At 31.3% G+C, this 17,426-nt stretch overlaps 1 protein-coding gene across 2 annotated transcripts; it reads left to right on the top strand.

The window, feature by feature from the left end:
• The first annotated feature begins 5,869 nt into the window (after positions 1-5,869).
• On the top strand, positions 5,870-15,996 carry LOC148304469 (uncharacterized). 2 transcript variants are annotated; one of them, XM_088268207.1, is made up of 3 exons: positions 5,870-6,142; positions 10,456-10,802; positions 14,103-15,996. In XM_088268207.1, the coding sequence occupies exons 1-3, from the start codon at positions 6,091-6,093 to the stop codon at positions 14,631-14,633; spliced, it is 930 nt and encodes a 309-aa protein (XP_088124333.1). In that variant the 5' UTR covers positions 5,870-6,090; the 3' UTR covers positions 14,634-15,996. The 2 variants fall into 2 exon arrangements, with proteins under 2 accessions (XP_088124333.1, XP_088124335.1); XM_088268209.1 differs by lacking the exon at positions 5,870-6,142 and adding an exon at positions 9,132-9,438.
• The last annotated feature ends 1,430 nt before the right edge of the window (positions 15,997-17,426 follow it).

Genomic DNA, 17,426 nt, shown 5'->3' with positions numbered 1-17,426 from the left:
TATCGGGTGTGAACAGGTCGATCCCTTTCGGCCACGTTCCATGGGGGTCTACAAGAGATAACGTTTTTTTTTCCTTATCTTTATATATATATATTTCCATACATTCCGGTCTATTATGCGCCACCTTCTTCAGCTCCTTATACGTTGAACAGCCCAGATCCTCGTACAAGTCGAAAGGATGTCGATATTATATGACCAGAACAAAAGAAAAAAATGAGAAAACGTGAGAAATACATCATTTAGAGAATTTCCTAATCTTCATTAAAATAACCTCATTAGCTTAGTAGGTAGTAAGTAATTTTTCACTTAAAAAAGATTAAGGTTATTTAAAAAATAGTATGCAATTAAAAAAAATTGTAGGAGACTGTATAAAACATGACCATATTGTATTCTAGTCACAAGAAGATATTTATTGATTTGGTGTTCAATTTGTAGAACTCCATTTCGATTTATCTTTTAATTTTTAAATCAAACACAGATTGTTTGGGTCTGCCAAGTTTTATTTTATTGATGAAAAACACATAAAAAAAGTAACGTGACAATTGTTTCGCCTAGTTATGGGATTTTCAAACGAATACCGATTTTCAAGTAAAGACCGGAATGTGATTTATGGGCCGTCAGTCCATTTAATCTTCACATTAGTTTGAAAATGCCATAAAAAGGCGAGATAATTGTCACAATATTAATTTTTGTCTGTTTTTTTAACAATAAAATAAAACTAAATAGACTCAAAAAATGTCTGTTTGATTCAACAATTAATACGTATTATTTTTTGACATCTCATCAAAGATGAAGAAGAATATGGAAGTCTTGGCATTTACGGGGCTTACGACCGTCATAGGCTGGTTTAAGTGATCACTTTACACACGTGTAACATTCACCAATTCTACCCATTATTGACAACCACACTACTCAAATTCTTGGAAGTTCTATATATATGAACCAATTTAGAAACCTTGTTCATGAATCACTAGAACTTCACTAGAGACATCTATTGGTGAGATGTAAAGAAGCTTTTTATTAAGCAGAAACTCTTATATTAGTACGTGAGATCCGAATCCTGGATTATAATCACACACATGAGAAACGCCAGAAAATACCATTTTCATTTTTATTATTAAGCTTATAATTTGACCAGATAATTTATTTACAACATTTTGAGTGTGTCCAAATACTTGTTCACAAGTATTATTGAACAAGTATTTGGACACACTCAAAATGTTGTAAATTAAAACGTACATTAGACGATACTCCAATTAAGTATACACACGTTATTCAATTATGACAGTTCTATTCTTGCTAGATAACAAGTGATGGTACATATTTGATATCTACAAAGTGATAAAGATTTTTTTTCTAATTTTAGTTCCGGCGTCGTGAGTGTTTTGATTGCTAGAGATTATCAATAAATGCCTATATCCTTAAATTACTCACCGTACTTCCTACATACTTGGCTTATCAATCTTGTTAAAGCATGCAAAAAGACGGTTATCTTACAGGATTCGTCATGAATTATTGCACAATAAATTTTTATCATACTTATCTAACATTCGCATTTCATAAATAACATTAAAAGATATCAATCAGTTATTAACATCTTATTATAACAATTTAATACGTTATTAAAATTAAAATTAAAATTCTCACGTTATTTAGGTCTTCTTATTCTTACTGTTGTTATTTTTTTATTGCAGTTGCTTTATCATTTACCTTACTTATTTTGTACTAGGTTGATAGGCCTTTTTGTGGAATTTTGTTTCTTGTGGAACTTGAATTAATTTAAAATAACGATGTATTAATTTAATCTGTGTTGGAAACAGGAGGGATAACATGGTGTGGACAAATCAGGAACTTTTCAGCAACTTTTTTTCTGATGATGATGAAAACGATGGATATAAAATAAAATAAAAAGACCTCAATTGATCTCGGAGTGTAGAGAGGATCAAGTCTGGATTCTCTTAGCGTCGAGAATGGCCAAGATTTTGGGCACGCCGCCTCCCTGAGCGATGGTTGCGCTAGAGAGCAGCAACTGGTTGAGCTTCTTGTCATTGTGGATGACCAACTTCCAACTTCCAACTTCCAGCTTTTATCCTTTTTTGCCGCCTTTCTGAAACCCGGCATAAAGGTTTTGTCTCTGTGGTTTTCCTAAGCATTTCTTCTTCTTCTTCAAACCCTCATCCCCATCCCAATAGTGTTACGGTTACAACCAATATAACAAAAACAGGGCAAAATATAAAACAATAAACGGATTTAATAAATAGGCATATAAAAAAATAATGTGAGAAGCATGTTTAAAGAAAATAAATGAGAAAATATAACTAACCATAAATTTTTTCATCCAAACCCTTATCCGCACCCCAATCGTGCATAGGGCACTGCATCATATAAACGCATTGTTATCTTGATCGTTAACACACGAAGGAAATGTAATCAGCCCTCTGCTTTAGTCCAGGGTAATATTGAGTAAATATTAGAGTAAAAAAAAAATACTTATATTTATTTTACTCCCCCTGGGAATCGAACCCGGGACCTCCAGAATCCAGAACGGTAGCCAAACGTGCTGACCATTACACTACGGAGGTGGACTAAGTATTTACAGATGTAAATCTCCAGACTTCCATATTGTTTTTCACCTTTATCAAGATGTCAACAAATGTAAAAAAATATCTGCTAAGTAGAGATAATCTAGATTTGTAAACAAGTATTTGGACACACTCAAAACGTTGTAATTAAAATAACTGGTCAAATCATATACAATTTTTTTTTTAAAAGTCATGTTTTCAGGCGGGTCTCAAGTATATGAATATAATCCAGGACCTCGCATACAAATGGAAAGAGTCTCCACTTAATAAAAGCTTTCCTCATGGCAACATAGATGGCTGTTGTGAACTCAAGAGATTGATAAATATATATAGATGGCTGTTGTGAACTCAAGGGATTGATAAATATATCTAGAAGTTCAAAAAGGTCGTAAATCCTGTAAATGCCCAGACTTCCATATTCTTCTTAGAGATGTAATTTTTTTAGGTTTTTAATTTTGCTATTGTATTTCATAAAATTTAACATTAATTTTAAATGTAAATTTTAATGTAGAAATTTCTCGAAAACACTCCTGAACTTTAAAAAAACTAATTTAGAGTATAAAAGATTGTTTTATTATAAATTGAACCAAGATTACAATTTAATCATACTCCCTTTCAACTCATCACATTTTTTCTCATTGGCTCGTAATGACAAAACCTTTCACTTGGGATTCCCAGATAAGAGCAATTTCTGGGAATCCAAATAAATGTTTACATCTATAAATTGTAATATTATCTATTATTTGTCTTATCAGGCGCCGAATACGGTAAAGAATTGTATTTATATCTCTAATCTTTTGACACAGGTACAAAACGAGGTGATACTTTCCATATATGGAAGTCATACCAAATTGTACACAAATACCAAGTTAACCCTTCCCTTACGGTACTAAAAACTTCCACGTACCGGTGTTATATATTTTGTACACCATATGAAAATGTCATTCAAAAACGGGAAAAATGTGAATATTCCTAAATGTTGTTTTTATTGACCATAGTTGAAGTGTAAATGTAATAATTTTGTAATGTTAGCTCTGATAATTATCAGAAAACGAGAGAAAAATACATTGTAAGTAGCCGTAATAGCTAGCGTAGCGGTGCGACCGCCGCGTAAGACGATCTGCGCACTACTGGACTAGCGGAATTACGACATGCGACATGCGCGTATACTTACAAACCACCCCACACGCGCACACACTGAAACGTTTGTGTTAAGGTGATTTTATTCCCGATTTTCCACAAATTATTTATTTCCGTCGCGGCAAACGAATAACTTTATATTTTAAATACGTTCATGTAATATGTACATAATTACAATATATTACGGAGGAATACAAAAATTCTGAGCCCGTATCTATTATATTTTATATTGATATTCTCATTTGTAAAGTTGAGTTGTAGTAAATATATCGGTAGTGTAAAGGCAAAGGGGTATATCTGTCTCAGACCAAATTTTACAGGAGAGCAAAAACATACTTATGATATTAAATATTTTGTACGGATGGCATATGTACATGTCTTAATAAAACTAAATAAGTATTGCAACTACAGCTATATCCTTTTGCTAGATTATGGAATACACTATTTAAGACATTTTGTGGAACAAACTTAGAAAATGAAAAATTTGACAGATATACCCGTTTGCCATTACACTACCGATATATCACTGGGAGGCGAAGGTTAAAATAAACTATTCCTATCTCTTTTATCGTCATATCAGGACAGCAGGGACTCGCACCTGTTTTGAATATGACGTCGGCAAAGGTATGAACTCATTTCATATCATTGGCATTTAACGGAATCTCACTGTTAAACATACTAAGGGCTTTATATCTCCGATTGACGTATGTATCGTTCGCAGAACTAACAAAAGTATTCCCCGGTTAAAATCAAACATTGCGGAGTTATTGTACCTGAATTGCTCATATAACGTGACTTGAAGGTTTTTTGTTTACTCAATATATAACATACGTAAATACATTAATATATGTTTAACATATGAAAAGATTACCTATTTTGGTCATGATATTCATTCATCTAAAAATCAGTATCATAAACAAATTTAAATATTTCGAAATCACTTATTTAAAAAGGAATAAAATTGTGCTTGGTAAATTTCAATTATAAAAATAAAACTTTTTTACCACTTGAGTATTTTATTGCTACGACTAGTTTCGGAAGATACAGATGCTTATGTCTACGGGTTTAATTATAAACTGTTTATATTTAAACCCTTACATGAAAAGAACAGAAGAAGGAATGAAAAATAACAAAAAACACTTTATATTTTTCTTGTAGGTGAAATAAAAAAAGCAGAAAAAATATGAAACCAAAAGTTTTGGCACATTGAAAAGAATGTAAAAAAAATTGTTTGATAAACTGTTTTCATTTTCATAGAAAAAAATAATATGAAGAGAAAAAATATTCATTAAATTAAATAAGTCGATTTAATTATTTTTTAGCTATCACACCCACCAAAGAAATGTCGTGAAAATTAAAACGCGAGAAATCGAGTTTCCAAGTTTTCAATGAAAAAAATTAATAAATTTTTATTACTTACGCTGATAATCTGCTTATTAGCAATTTTGGTCCTTTTAAGAATCAATTCACTTCTTTGTAAGCCTCATTTTAATACAAAATATATTTTTTATTTTAAGTTAAATTCAGGACATATTTAAAAATGAAGTTACGCAGATATATTTTTTTTAATTTCATTATTGTAAAACACTGGATTTTTATAGCTAAACTAAAATTATTTTCACTCAAACAAAGCCTTAATTTTTTTAAATAAACATATTTTTTAAATAACGGAGCGGCCCGTTTATTTTTATTAGCGGAGCATATAAAAACATGACCCACACAAGTTATTTAATAGAACAATATATGCGGTCACATCAGTTCATGATTAGATAAAAGATTATGTATATCATTATTAGACATTATGTTAGGAAAACAAAGATTGGTCAGTATTTTTTTATTTATCAGTAATTTTAGTAATTTTACAACGGTTACATACTGATTGTATAAACAAGCCCCCTTAATTTCAGGAACACTTGAAAAGGCAGTGGCCTGACGTCACGAGAAGCCGGAAATCCGGATACATGCTTATCCGAAATCATGAATGAACGCGTAATACTCTACTATCGCCCCGCCTATATCCCCCACCACAGCAGAGGCCATATCATTATCGAGAACGTTTTTTTAGTCAGTAAGCATCTATATACCGATGCATATAAACATGGCGGGTCGGATAAATAAATTAAATTCGAGACGAGCTTTCCGTCGTAAGGAGCGTACCGCACGTGCTCTAATATCAATCGCGGATCGACCGCGAATCACTGTCATATTTGACAGATAGTGAATATTCCATATAATATATTTTGCTTGTGTATTACAGCAAGTGACTCGCTCATTTCTTTGACGCGTGTGACTTTTTGATAGAAATCTACCGTTTCTTATTTTAATCTGCAGTGGTTTTTTAGAGTTTCTCTAAAAAAGTGGCTCTTAAATGGATACCTTCAGCAACAGATTGTCTCATATGACTGCGACACATAGAAAAAGTAAGTTATTTTCTCTTTTATTTTAACCAATTATATATGATATAATAAATATAAAAAAATGCATTATTGCATATATTTCTCAAATTAAATCATTTTGTAATTGAAAGTTGATTAATAACAGAAAATAAATTATAATAGATAAATATCTTATATTAAATATTATTGTCACACCGCTGGACTTGTATTCAATTAGTACATATCTCAATGGCAGCATTCATACACCGGTAAGATATGTAATGCAATCAAAAGTAATTTCCTCATTAATTACTAGTTTTGTATAAAATAATTGTTAAATTATCTTATATGTGTACTTCCTGCAAGTACTATGCGATTTGTATAAATTATACATAAGTAATTGGTATACCGTACGTTAAATGACATTTGTACCTAAACCACAGCTGTCATTTTTTTAACGAAATTGTTTATTTTATATTTCGCCTATACTTTAAATAAATTGTCGTTTCACAGAATTATAATATTAAAAACAAATAAGATTTTTTGAAATTATTTTTATAATATATGTTTATAACCTACGTTTTGAGAACCGAAAAACTAATAGAATTTTGTTTTCATTAGTATAAATTTATCCGGCACACTTTAATTAATGATTGAACGGTCAAACAAGTGAATAATATAATTTATAATTAATTATAAAATATATTTTTAAAACTTACATACCCAAGTATATATTTATACGCATATATATATATATATATATATATATATATATATATATATATATATATATATATATATATATATATATATATATATATATATATATATATATATATATATATATATATATATATATATATATATATATATATATATATATATATATATATATATATATATATATATATATATATATATATATATATATATATATATATATATATATATAATATACGTACAAATTTTTAAGAACAAAGTCATACGAATCCTTTCATTGTCAAGTCAATATTTTGATGAATATTTTTTTAGTGAAGTAAATATAAACAAATTCACCATCCTTCAAGGGGGCGTATCTTTTTTTGTAGTGGCGTATTGAAAGACTGAATTATCATTCACTAATTATTATCAAACTGAATAATAAATAAATGAACTTACAAACGTTTTCAATTATTGTATAATATAAACTTATAGTAAAAGAATAAATACCAATTTAAGTCACTTTAGTCAAGGGTTTAATAAACTGCAAGAGGTAAGAATATCACTTTAAAGAAGTTTATTTTATAGACACGCGTAGGCAGGGTCATTTATAATTTCCACAAAACACTCTTCGATTCCTGTATTTAATGGCAAAACTCCGTCACTTTGTATCTAGACCAGGCATTGACAATTTACTGCACTCGTATTATGTAGGTACATACTTAACGTCAGACTCGATCGCGGTAGGAATTTTCGTACGAGGTTTTGTGTGTTGGTACATATTACTCAACACTTAACGTTCATTCCGACATTATTTACGATCCTGTGATTCAACAGTTGTTATTCAAAACGAAGGAACTGCTTAAGAAACCCTTACAGCATATCGGAATTCAATACGTACAACAATGTTCCTTTTGTGTGAATTTTGTATGCAGGATCGCAAATAGATCGTTATTTAAATATTGCTAATTGTGTTCCCTGGACGAGTAGTAAATTTTCATAAAACTGTTTATATCAAATTCAACAGTTGTTGCGTTCAACTCACGAACAGGTATGGATTTCAAATCTTAATGTTAGTAATAATATTGAAATAAAATTAAATAAATACATTTTTATATTTATTAATGTAAACACAACTAGTTTCGAAAATTCGTTTTTTTTTATATTTTGTATTGTGAGTAATAATATTTATCTCATTTCTTAAAAGCAACTTCGCAATATAAATCAAAATTTCCTTTTTACAAACCTAATTAGAATATATTTTAATTGAATTAATTGACTCAGTTCGTTTTTAAGATATTTAGTTAATCTCGTATTATTTTTTTTTTTATTTATTTATTTTTTATTATTTTTTGACATCTCATCAAAGATGAAGAAGAATATGGAAGTCTGGGCATTTACGGGGCTATTTACAAGTATTTGGACACACTCAAAACGTTGTAGTTAATCTCGTTTGTATGTATTCATCATAATATGCCCTTTCTTCAAATTTTAATTGGTAATTGTAATATCATCATAATCGCTCAGAGTATGGAAAGTAGAATAAAAAATTAATCATACATCAAAATCGTTCAAAGGTTATATCCGATAATACTGATCAGTACCTATTCTCTCGTTAGCTGGGGAATTCCAAGACGATTGTCGTCATTGGCCATAGCGAAACTATCACTTTCACGAGCTTTTTTCACTACCATAGAAAAAAAGGTAATTATTTGTATTGAATATAAAAAACAACAACGAAGATTCAGTTTCGTTTAAATCTATAGCAAAAAAGGTCTAAAGTAGTTTGTTCTATTTCAGAAAATGACAAAAAAGTTTTCTGCTCTACTATTTTGTTATGTAATAGTTTATAAATATGTGCATTGACATATCGTAGTCGTACAGAAGAAAGTGACCAACTAACAAAACGTAAAACGTTCAGTAGGACAATTTAAGTCTCTTTTGCTTGTTGCTTTAATATGTCAATATATTATACTTCAAAGTTTAAAATCGCTTTGGGATTTTTTTCAGGGCAATATTAAGCCAGTTAGACATCAAATAGTCAATAATCACGTTTTTGTAAAAAATGCACTTGGTCACTTTCTCCTGTATGACTACGATATACGAAATTAGATTGCTTAGATTTGATAAATTTGTTTTAGTCTTGGCACTAAGGCGGGGAAAATTCGCAGTTACTAGAATTTTCATCGGATGAAAAACTCGCGAACCGCTAGTCGTAATAAACTGAGAGGCAAATATTATGATTAGGCGTTACCCTATCAGTGGAGGGAGAGGAGAGGGGGGATATCCCTCTCTACACATCCGTTCATACTTCGCGACCGCCAGAGCCTTCGTCAGTCTACAGTAGGACCTCGAGTCGTTCGGGCGCGCCTTGCACTGCCTGTAAATCGCGTTAACTTATGACTCACTTTTGCACAAGACGAGTCGAAGAAAAGTCACCGAAAGTTTCTTATTCCGAATATCGAACCGATCTTTTTGAAAAATAGTTATTATTTTTATGAAATTGATTCATTAGTTTCTCGTGCGGTTTCGCGTTGATCGAAATATGTCAAAACGTTTAGAAGCTGTTCTTTCTTAATATTATATGAAAAACTATGGACGCATAATCTGCAGAAGATTTTTCATGGATGAAACGTCATGCGGTGTGTGTATATTCTATTTAAAAATTGTGTCTTTTAATGCAAACTGTTAAATAATTTGTTTTTACCAATGTAAATTACTCTCGTACCTTCACTTAAAAAATAAATATACATTGTTCATAAAATATCTGAAAAATAAAATTATTGTGAAAGAAACGCGTGAAAACTTATGAAAAAGCCAATCACTCGCCCTTCGTTTAGTGATCAAATGAACCTTAGTTATTCGCTCCTTCTTATAAAATATTTTGGATTTATTTTTTTATAAACTAGATAATTAAGTTTTGTGTAAATATAAATAAATTTTTAAAAATCAGTATCTTTCAAATACTTTCAATATTTTTTCTTAATTGTTTGTTGTTTCAAATATTAATAAAAATAAACTTTAAGAATAATAACCGATTGTTTAATGAGAAAAAATAACGTAACGGTTGTAATGATAAAGGATCTCATTACAGACCGCCCACCAAGAGTTATTTCTTATTACCGAAAAACCTCTCGTCGACCCCTTGAAAATTTAGCTCGCCATATCACTCACTCTTTTAACCACAGTATAATTTATACTTACACATAATAGTTCCGCTAATTTTGCAATTCTTATTCACTTTATTAATGCGTAACAGTTTAGTTATCATTCTACACAATATAAGTTTTTTTTCTGAGTATTTGACTAATAGTTTGAGGTGAATTATGTGATAAAAATACCATATGATTTGAAAATAGTCACATTTTACAGCGTATAACTCGTTTTTTAAAAAAATATGTTAGTCGTTACTGTTTATTTTAAATATTAATTGTTAAATCAAACACAGTTTTGTTAAGTCTACTAAGTATGATTTTTGTTGAATTGTTGTATAATATTGTTAAAAAACACATAAATATTATTATTGTGACAATTGTTTCTCCTAGTTATGGCATTTTCAAACGAATGTTACTCTTTATATTTGTTGATAAATGTTTGTTTTACATAAAGTGCAGTGAATTTTTCAATGGTGCTTAATAAATATTCTTTATTTTTCTCAGATATATTCACAAGTAGAATAACACACCTCTTCTTCACAACTGCGCTCCTGGTTAGTGTGATGTCTTCCGCCTCGGCAGCGCCATCACCATCCCTCATCGCAGCCAACCTCCCCAACCACAAGATCGTCCGCTCGACAGCCTTCAGCAACCCCTGCGGAGCGTATATAGGCTCCAGGGGGGTCAGACACAGCCCCCAGTACACCCTCACAGTCATAGAAAAGGAACTGAAAATGGCGCTGAATCACTTCAAGCACATAAACGAGACCCGGATATCAGAAGTTTACAAGAGTACTATGAATCTACCGCATGATCGGTGTAAAGTCAACGTGATGGCCGAACAGAAAACGGTAAGAATTCAACTTTTTAATACTCCACCATTAAAATAACGACAAATTTAATAATGTGTTATTGAATTTTTAACGTACAATTCACCAGATCAGAATAAAATATTACTTTATTTTTTATTATTAATAAAACACTTATTTTGTGCAACTTTAGAATTATATTTTACAAATACAGGTTTGAATATAAACTTGAAAAAAATGAGTATATATTCAAACCCGTAGACGGAAAAATCTGTAGCTTCCGAAAGTAGTCGTTAAAATATAATACTCAAGTGGTAAAAAAACAAGTGTTTTATTTATAATTTAATCACATCTTACCACAAAGTGATAAGATGTGATTTAAAAGCCGAAATAATAAATAACATATCTTCATTATCACATTTTTTTAAATTTCGAGTTTCAACAGAAACTATGATAATTGATACACATATGATATTGGTGTACCCTAAAATCCATTCAGTCGATATTATTATTTAGATCTCCTAATTTAGTTTTATAAGTGTTTTTTTACAATCTAATATTTATTAAAATACCCCGGACCGGTACCTGAAGCGGAGGTCTGATCACCTTTCCTTCATGTGTTAACACTGCGTTTATATGATGCAGTGCCCTATGCATCATCAGGTGCGGATAAGGGTTTAAATAAAAAATAATCATTTATACAATATGTAGTGTGTAGAATTGACATGATATATTATTATCACATTTATTTGCAATTGTTTGTAAAGAGCGTTGTTCAATAATTTATCGTCCAATCCATTCCGCTGGATAGCAGTTCGCTTCGCATTGAAGTTGCTGAGAAAACGCATCATTTACGCCCACAACGGACGCACTCCAACACCTCTGACGTCATGTCTACTCTCAACTTTCAAACTGAAAGCCTTTCAAGTTCGAATATTTACCTAAACCAAATAAATGATAATAAATAAATCATATAGGATTTCGTAACTAATAACCGTTAAAAAATCAACCTCTTAAAAAGACTTTTTTTTGTGTCAATCCGTGTATCAATTTTGCTAGAGGTTTCTTTTTTCTTCTGCTTCCTTTCTGTACTCACGGGGTGCATAGGGCACCGCATTAAATGTACGTGGTGTTAACTTTATCACGATTCTATGAATTACTTGAAGGCGTGAAATATATATTTTTTTATTGGATGCAGATCACGTTAGGGAATGAGTAAAGGACACGGTTAAAGAAAAGTAGATATTGTAGGAGAGTAAACTAAGAATAGAATCAATTCAAAGGTACTCAGGATTGCATACCCGCACTGGTTTGTGTCAGTTGTGCTCTGCTTATATGTACATATATGTCCTTTGAGGATTTTTATTACTTTACATTCATATTTTATGCGTAATGCATACCTAAAGATTTGTGGACAAAAAAAGATGATGAGTTTTTTCTTTATATTTTTTTTATAATAACTTTTTGATACATTTTAAAAAGCACCCCTATATGTATTTAAATAATTTCTTCTTCTGAAATAAAATATTGTAAGATAAATCATTTATTATTTATGATAAAAACAACATAGTTGAAAGATGTCAGTTTAACATCCTTAAATGATATTTTCTGAGGTGCACGATTAATTATTTCGGCAATTATAATTACATAACAATTCTTGTAAGTTTTTAAAGTTAGATCATGATATGCTTGTGAAGACATAATTATGTAGGCATCATGGACCTTTGTCGATCATATACCTGCCCACTATTTCGAAAATTTACCTCCCGACATACCTTACCAAATTCTCAACAGTTAAAACTCATCAAACGAATCATTCAATTATAATGTCAATCAAGTGTAATAATTTTATTTTGTATTACCTTCGCCCGGAAAGAAGCAACTTGAAAATTAATCGCCTTAATCCCTAAATTACAACTAGCTTATTTTCAGTTTGATCAAATAATTTCAAAAATGACTGCACAATTTTAGGATTAATTTTTTAGACTCCCTAATAAGAATGATACAAGTTTTACTTAGAAAAAAATCGGGTAATTGCGTGTGAAATCCGATGCGGAATACAATACAGTTAACAATTAGTAAGCTAAAGAAAGCTACAGAATAGATGTCGGCTTTCACAAAAAGCTCTGTCTTAGAATCGAACCTCGCCGGTGGGTTGGCTCGCTGACGTAACTAAGGGAATGAGAAAACGAGCAAACGGAGACACTAACGCACAGCGAGAAACGAAACTTTAGCACGCAATAGTGAAAAAAGACAAGTCAGGTCGGGCTGGTGGCGGGTGGCTGGTTCAACAAATAATCATTCCATCAGGGACACGAAGCTCGCTGCATTCCGCGACTCCCTCCGAAACAGATGTAAAATGATTCGGACAAGAACGCCAGCATTGTTCACGACTTTATTTCTGATTTCATTTTCCCCATTTGCATTCATAATATCTCCGCATTCATATCGACCGTCCGTTTGCAGTTTTCTGCGAGTATTGTTATTCCGTCCACAATATTGTGCACTTAGTACTTAAAAGGCGGTTGATATAAATCGCGTCGTTTACATCAATGTCTACTTTGAAGAGAAATCTCGCACATCTTTCAAACCTTTCATTAGAGTTTCAATACTTGATTTATAGGAAGAGGGTACCGCGTTTGTAGCATTTTATTACGTATTTTAGCATCGCCGAGCTTTTTGTAGCTATTGTGGCCGATACGCGACTCTCGCGCGAGCTTAACTTTAGTAGAAGCCATCCTTTGTTGCGGATGTACGATTTCGCAATCCCATAAAATGCCATTGCGAATATTTCGTTATGGTGTCGACGTGTTCGCCTTCGAGTGCGAAGCCGCCAGCTGCCGATGGCACCGAGCGGGTATTACTCTCCTCCGTTCCTCATTTGTCGTGCCCGTAGCGCATGTTTTACGTTCCTGAGTGGCAGTTATGGTTCAATTAACGACAAATTGCCCTCAGTTAGAGATATTCCTACTCCGGTGACTACCGCGCCGACAGTCCGGCCAATTTATTCTGTGTGAGGTGAATTATATGTTGTACACACAGTAATTAACTTAACAATAATTATATGTAAAAATAACGAGCTCGGCTCCTTTTGTGATTAAAACTGACTGATATTTAACTCGACTCGACACGGAGCTTAATGATCAGCTTCTGGTCTTGTATTTGTATCGTTCGGACTTACTCGTACTTATCTACCAGATATAATGGTTTCTCGAAAAGAACCCTCATTTTGCGATCGGGATCACTTGTCCGTGGGATATAAACTTTCCGTACTGCTTTCGAATACTGCGCCGGATTTATTTAATAAGCCGTGTCTTACACAAATACTTCTTATTGTTACAGGTTCATCACATCGTCTCGAAACTTAACGGAGAATTGTTAGTCTTCGCTAATACTTTCCAAAAGCTTTCCGGAATGGTACTAGGCACGGAGAGTGCCAGCGTTAACAAAATCAAGCCCAAGAGGAACGCCATCCTGACGGAGATCAACTCTCGCCTCAGACATCTCCGATGCGAGGTGGAAACCATCATCAACGGCACTCAAGCGGCGATCCCGGCGGGCTCCAACTGCGGCTTGGCAGCCATAGGCCAAGCCTGGCCCAGAAACCCAGACCTGTCCCTCGTGATGCCGGCCGACATGACCACCTTCGTCCGGTACAAGACGTTCCTCGAGGAATGGCTGCAAGTAACGCGAGAGGTACTCACCGCTACGAGAAAGACTAAAAAGATGGACCGAAAACGTGACGTGAAGAGCAAAAGCAAGAGACAAAACACGCCAATTAAGAACAAGAAAAGGATCGTTACCAAACCGAAACAACTCAAAGCCAAACCTAAACCCAAAACCAGAAAAGTGAGATGTAAAGGACGATGCTGATTACGTTACTTACAATATTGTTATTTTTTGACATCTCATCAAAGATGAAGAAGAATATGGAAGTCTGGGCATTTACGGGGCTGACGACCGTCATAGGCTGGTCACGTGTAACTTTCACCAATTCTACCCATTGTTGACATTGTTGACGGTGAGATGCTTTTTATTGAGCAGAAACTCTTTTATTAGTATGTGAGGTAAGGTTATTATTAATGCAATTTGGGTAATTGATACTGTGATATTTTCGATAGATAGCCAAGTATAACTGAATTATAAATTGTAGTTAATGTATTCTTCGAGTAGTCTCGTGTTGCTAGAAGAAGTCTATTCTCAATATGCTCCGTGTCATTTAATGACTAGAACTCAAAGTTCCTTTCAGTGTTTTAAGAAATTAATAGTTTTTAGGAATATGTATTGAATTTTAACTGATGTGTTTTAGTTAGCGGAATAATAATATTACGTTAAGTAGATACAATTAAATGCTAATACATTTCGTACTGAGAAGCTTCGCTGGTACGTATTTGAACTATGAATGAACTACATAGAGTTTGAATATTGTATCAAAAAAATCTCGAATATTTTGATATAAAATGTTGATTATGAACGTATGATGGTATAATTTACGTTTGAAAATGACTTTGAAAAAACATTTTGTAAATCTGTTTGAAATTATTTCAAAAAATGTACGCACGTACTCGTACAGCATAAAAGTTAGTTTGTAGTATGTTCCTACGCTTTAGACTTTTCTTACTGTTAAAATGATTGTTCATCTACCAAAATGTTTTTTTTAAATCAAAAGTATTATTTATTTTTAATATAATGTCTGGCTATGATCTTAGACAAATATGACTAAAATATAAGTTTGAAAAGATCATAAGAACGTGATGTAAAAAAATCTAAAGTAATTTGATTTCTATCGTGATTTTATTTAAGTATTTATTAAAAAGCGAATAATTTATTGAACAAAAATCTTTCGAGAATTAGAGATCTATAACGTTTTTATTAGTATTATTAAATTAAGTATTTAAAAATGCTTGCCTTATAGGTAGTAGTTTTCTCTCATAAAATGGCAAAATAAAGAAGCAACATGAATATGTTCCCTAATGTTGTATTTTGTGAAACGATTTAATTTTTAAGCGCCTTGGATTTGTTTTTAGTATTATTTGTCGTGAATCTTATGATAGTTGTAAAATGTGCTCGGTACATTCGTTATTTAAAAATCATCGAATTATTTATTAATAACCTGTTTAATTTATTGTATTCTTAAATTAAGCGCTAGAATCGATTTATTGTGTAATTATTATGACGAGACGATTTTTTACTTTTATACAGTTGGCAAAAATAAATATTTTGTACGAAAAAAAAACCGTTTTTATTAACCCCGTTGAAAACATGTGTCATTGTACCATTTACAATTTTTCCCGATTTTTGTTTAAATTATAGGTATCTAAATTATTTTATGTATTAATTATAAATCAAACGCAGATTTTTTGAGTCTACTAGGTTAACTTTTTTAGTTTAAGTCTACTAACTTAGTAGACTCAAAAAATTTGTGTTTGATTTATAATTTATCCATAAATTAAAATGGAGTTCTACAAATTGAACGCGAAATCAATAAATAAAATCTAAATTATTTGTTTACGGCATTTGTAAACAAATAATTTGAATGCACTAAAAAAATCTTAAATTACCTAGTTTAAATATGTGTTAAAAATTATGAGGCAATTCATAGTATATGTGAAATTATTGATACGAATCTTCCATGAATTAAAAAGGTAAGCATTTCATCTATATCAAAATATTGTTAAATTAATGTCAAAATAAAACCAAAACTAAAACTACTTCAAATTTTTACCATATCTTTACACATGACACATTGTCACAAGAAATTTTGAAATTATTCGGGTACTACTTTTATCTCTTTGAGGTAATTCTATAGTTGATGATATGTCAATCCCTTTTTCATAGTGAAAATTGACGGATTGAAAACATGGCAATAATCTCACAATGCAGTGCTTTGATTTGTGACATTTCCTTTAATTTTAGAGGCTATAATCAGTTTAAAATACGTACAATTTTATAAATGTATTTTAAAAGAGTTTTATATTTTAAATCACTTTTTATATAAAACACGTTTTAAGCAGAATATCCAAATGCCATATCTGTATTAATAACAAAAATGAATGCATTGTAACGAGCAAAAAATGACAACCAGTTAAGTTTTTATTTTATTAGGAAACGGATATTTAAGCTTGATTTACTGCATAACAGTACATTTTAATTATCATACATTCAATAAAAATAACAGAAAAATTATTTATCTTAAATATACTAAATTTTCGGACATATCCAATGCCATAAAACGGCATTATATATTTTTAAAACAAACAGTATTGAACTTTCACCCGAATTTTGGGGTAGTAGAAAAATATAGAAATCATATATAAATATAGAAATTGTTTTTTACATGCTTATGCCTGAAAATCTTAAGCCACAGGTTTGAGGAACGTTGACGCACTTTCGTCGTAATGAATATTGATGACAATAAACATATATTAATAACTCCTCATTACCTGAAATTCAACGTATGAAAAATATTGTCTTTACTTACAAAAATATTTGTCTTCAATAATAAAAAAAAAACTTTTTAAAAATTTTATTTAGCAATTGAATAAAAAACAAAAAAGAGAAATTCATCGTTATTTTAAAGAGATGAATGATATGATAAATCTTAAGCTATACGGTTTATTTTTCTATTAGGTCAACTAATATAAAAATTACATTGACCGACATCTT

This window comes from Brachycentrus maculatus, unplaced genomic scaffold (assembly GCF_059751285.1).
Source record: "Brachycentrus maculatus isolate JH-2025_06_01 unplaced genomic scaffold, ASM5975128v1 h1tg000315l, whole genome shotgun sequence".
In the NCBI taxonomy this organism is placed as follows: Eukaryota; Metazoa; Arthropoda; class Insecta; order Trichoptera; family Brachycentridae; genus Brachycentrus; species Brachycentrus maculatus.
This window is presented reverse-complemented; position numbering and strand designations above follow the sequence as displayed.

Coding starts and splice junctions, on each gene's coding strand:
- LOC148304469 (XM_088268209.1), top strand. CDS start 9,381: ATGAAAAACTATGGACGCATAATCTGCAGAAGATTTTTCATGGATGAA. Junction 9,439..10,455: donor CATGGATGAAACGTCATGCG/GTGTGTGTATAT, acceptor TATTTTTCTCAG/ATATATTCACAAGTAGAATA. Junction 10,803..14,102: donor TGATGGCCGAACAGAAAACG/GTAAGAATTCAA, acceptor TTATTGTTACAG/GTTCATCACATCGTCTCGAA.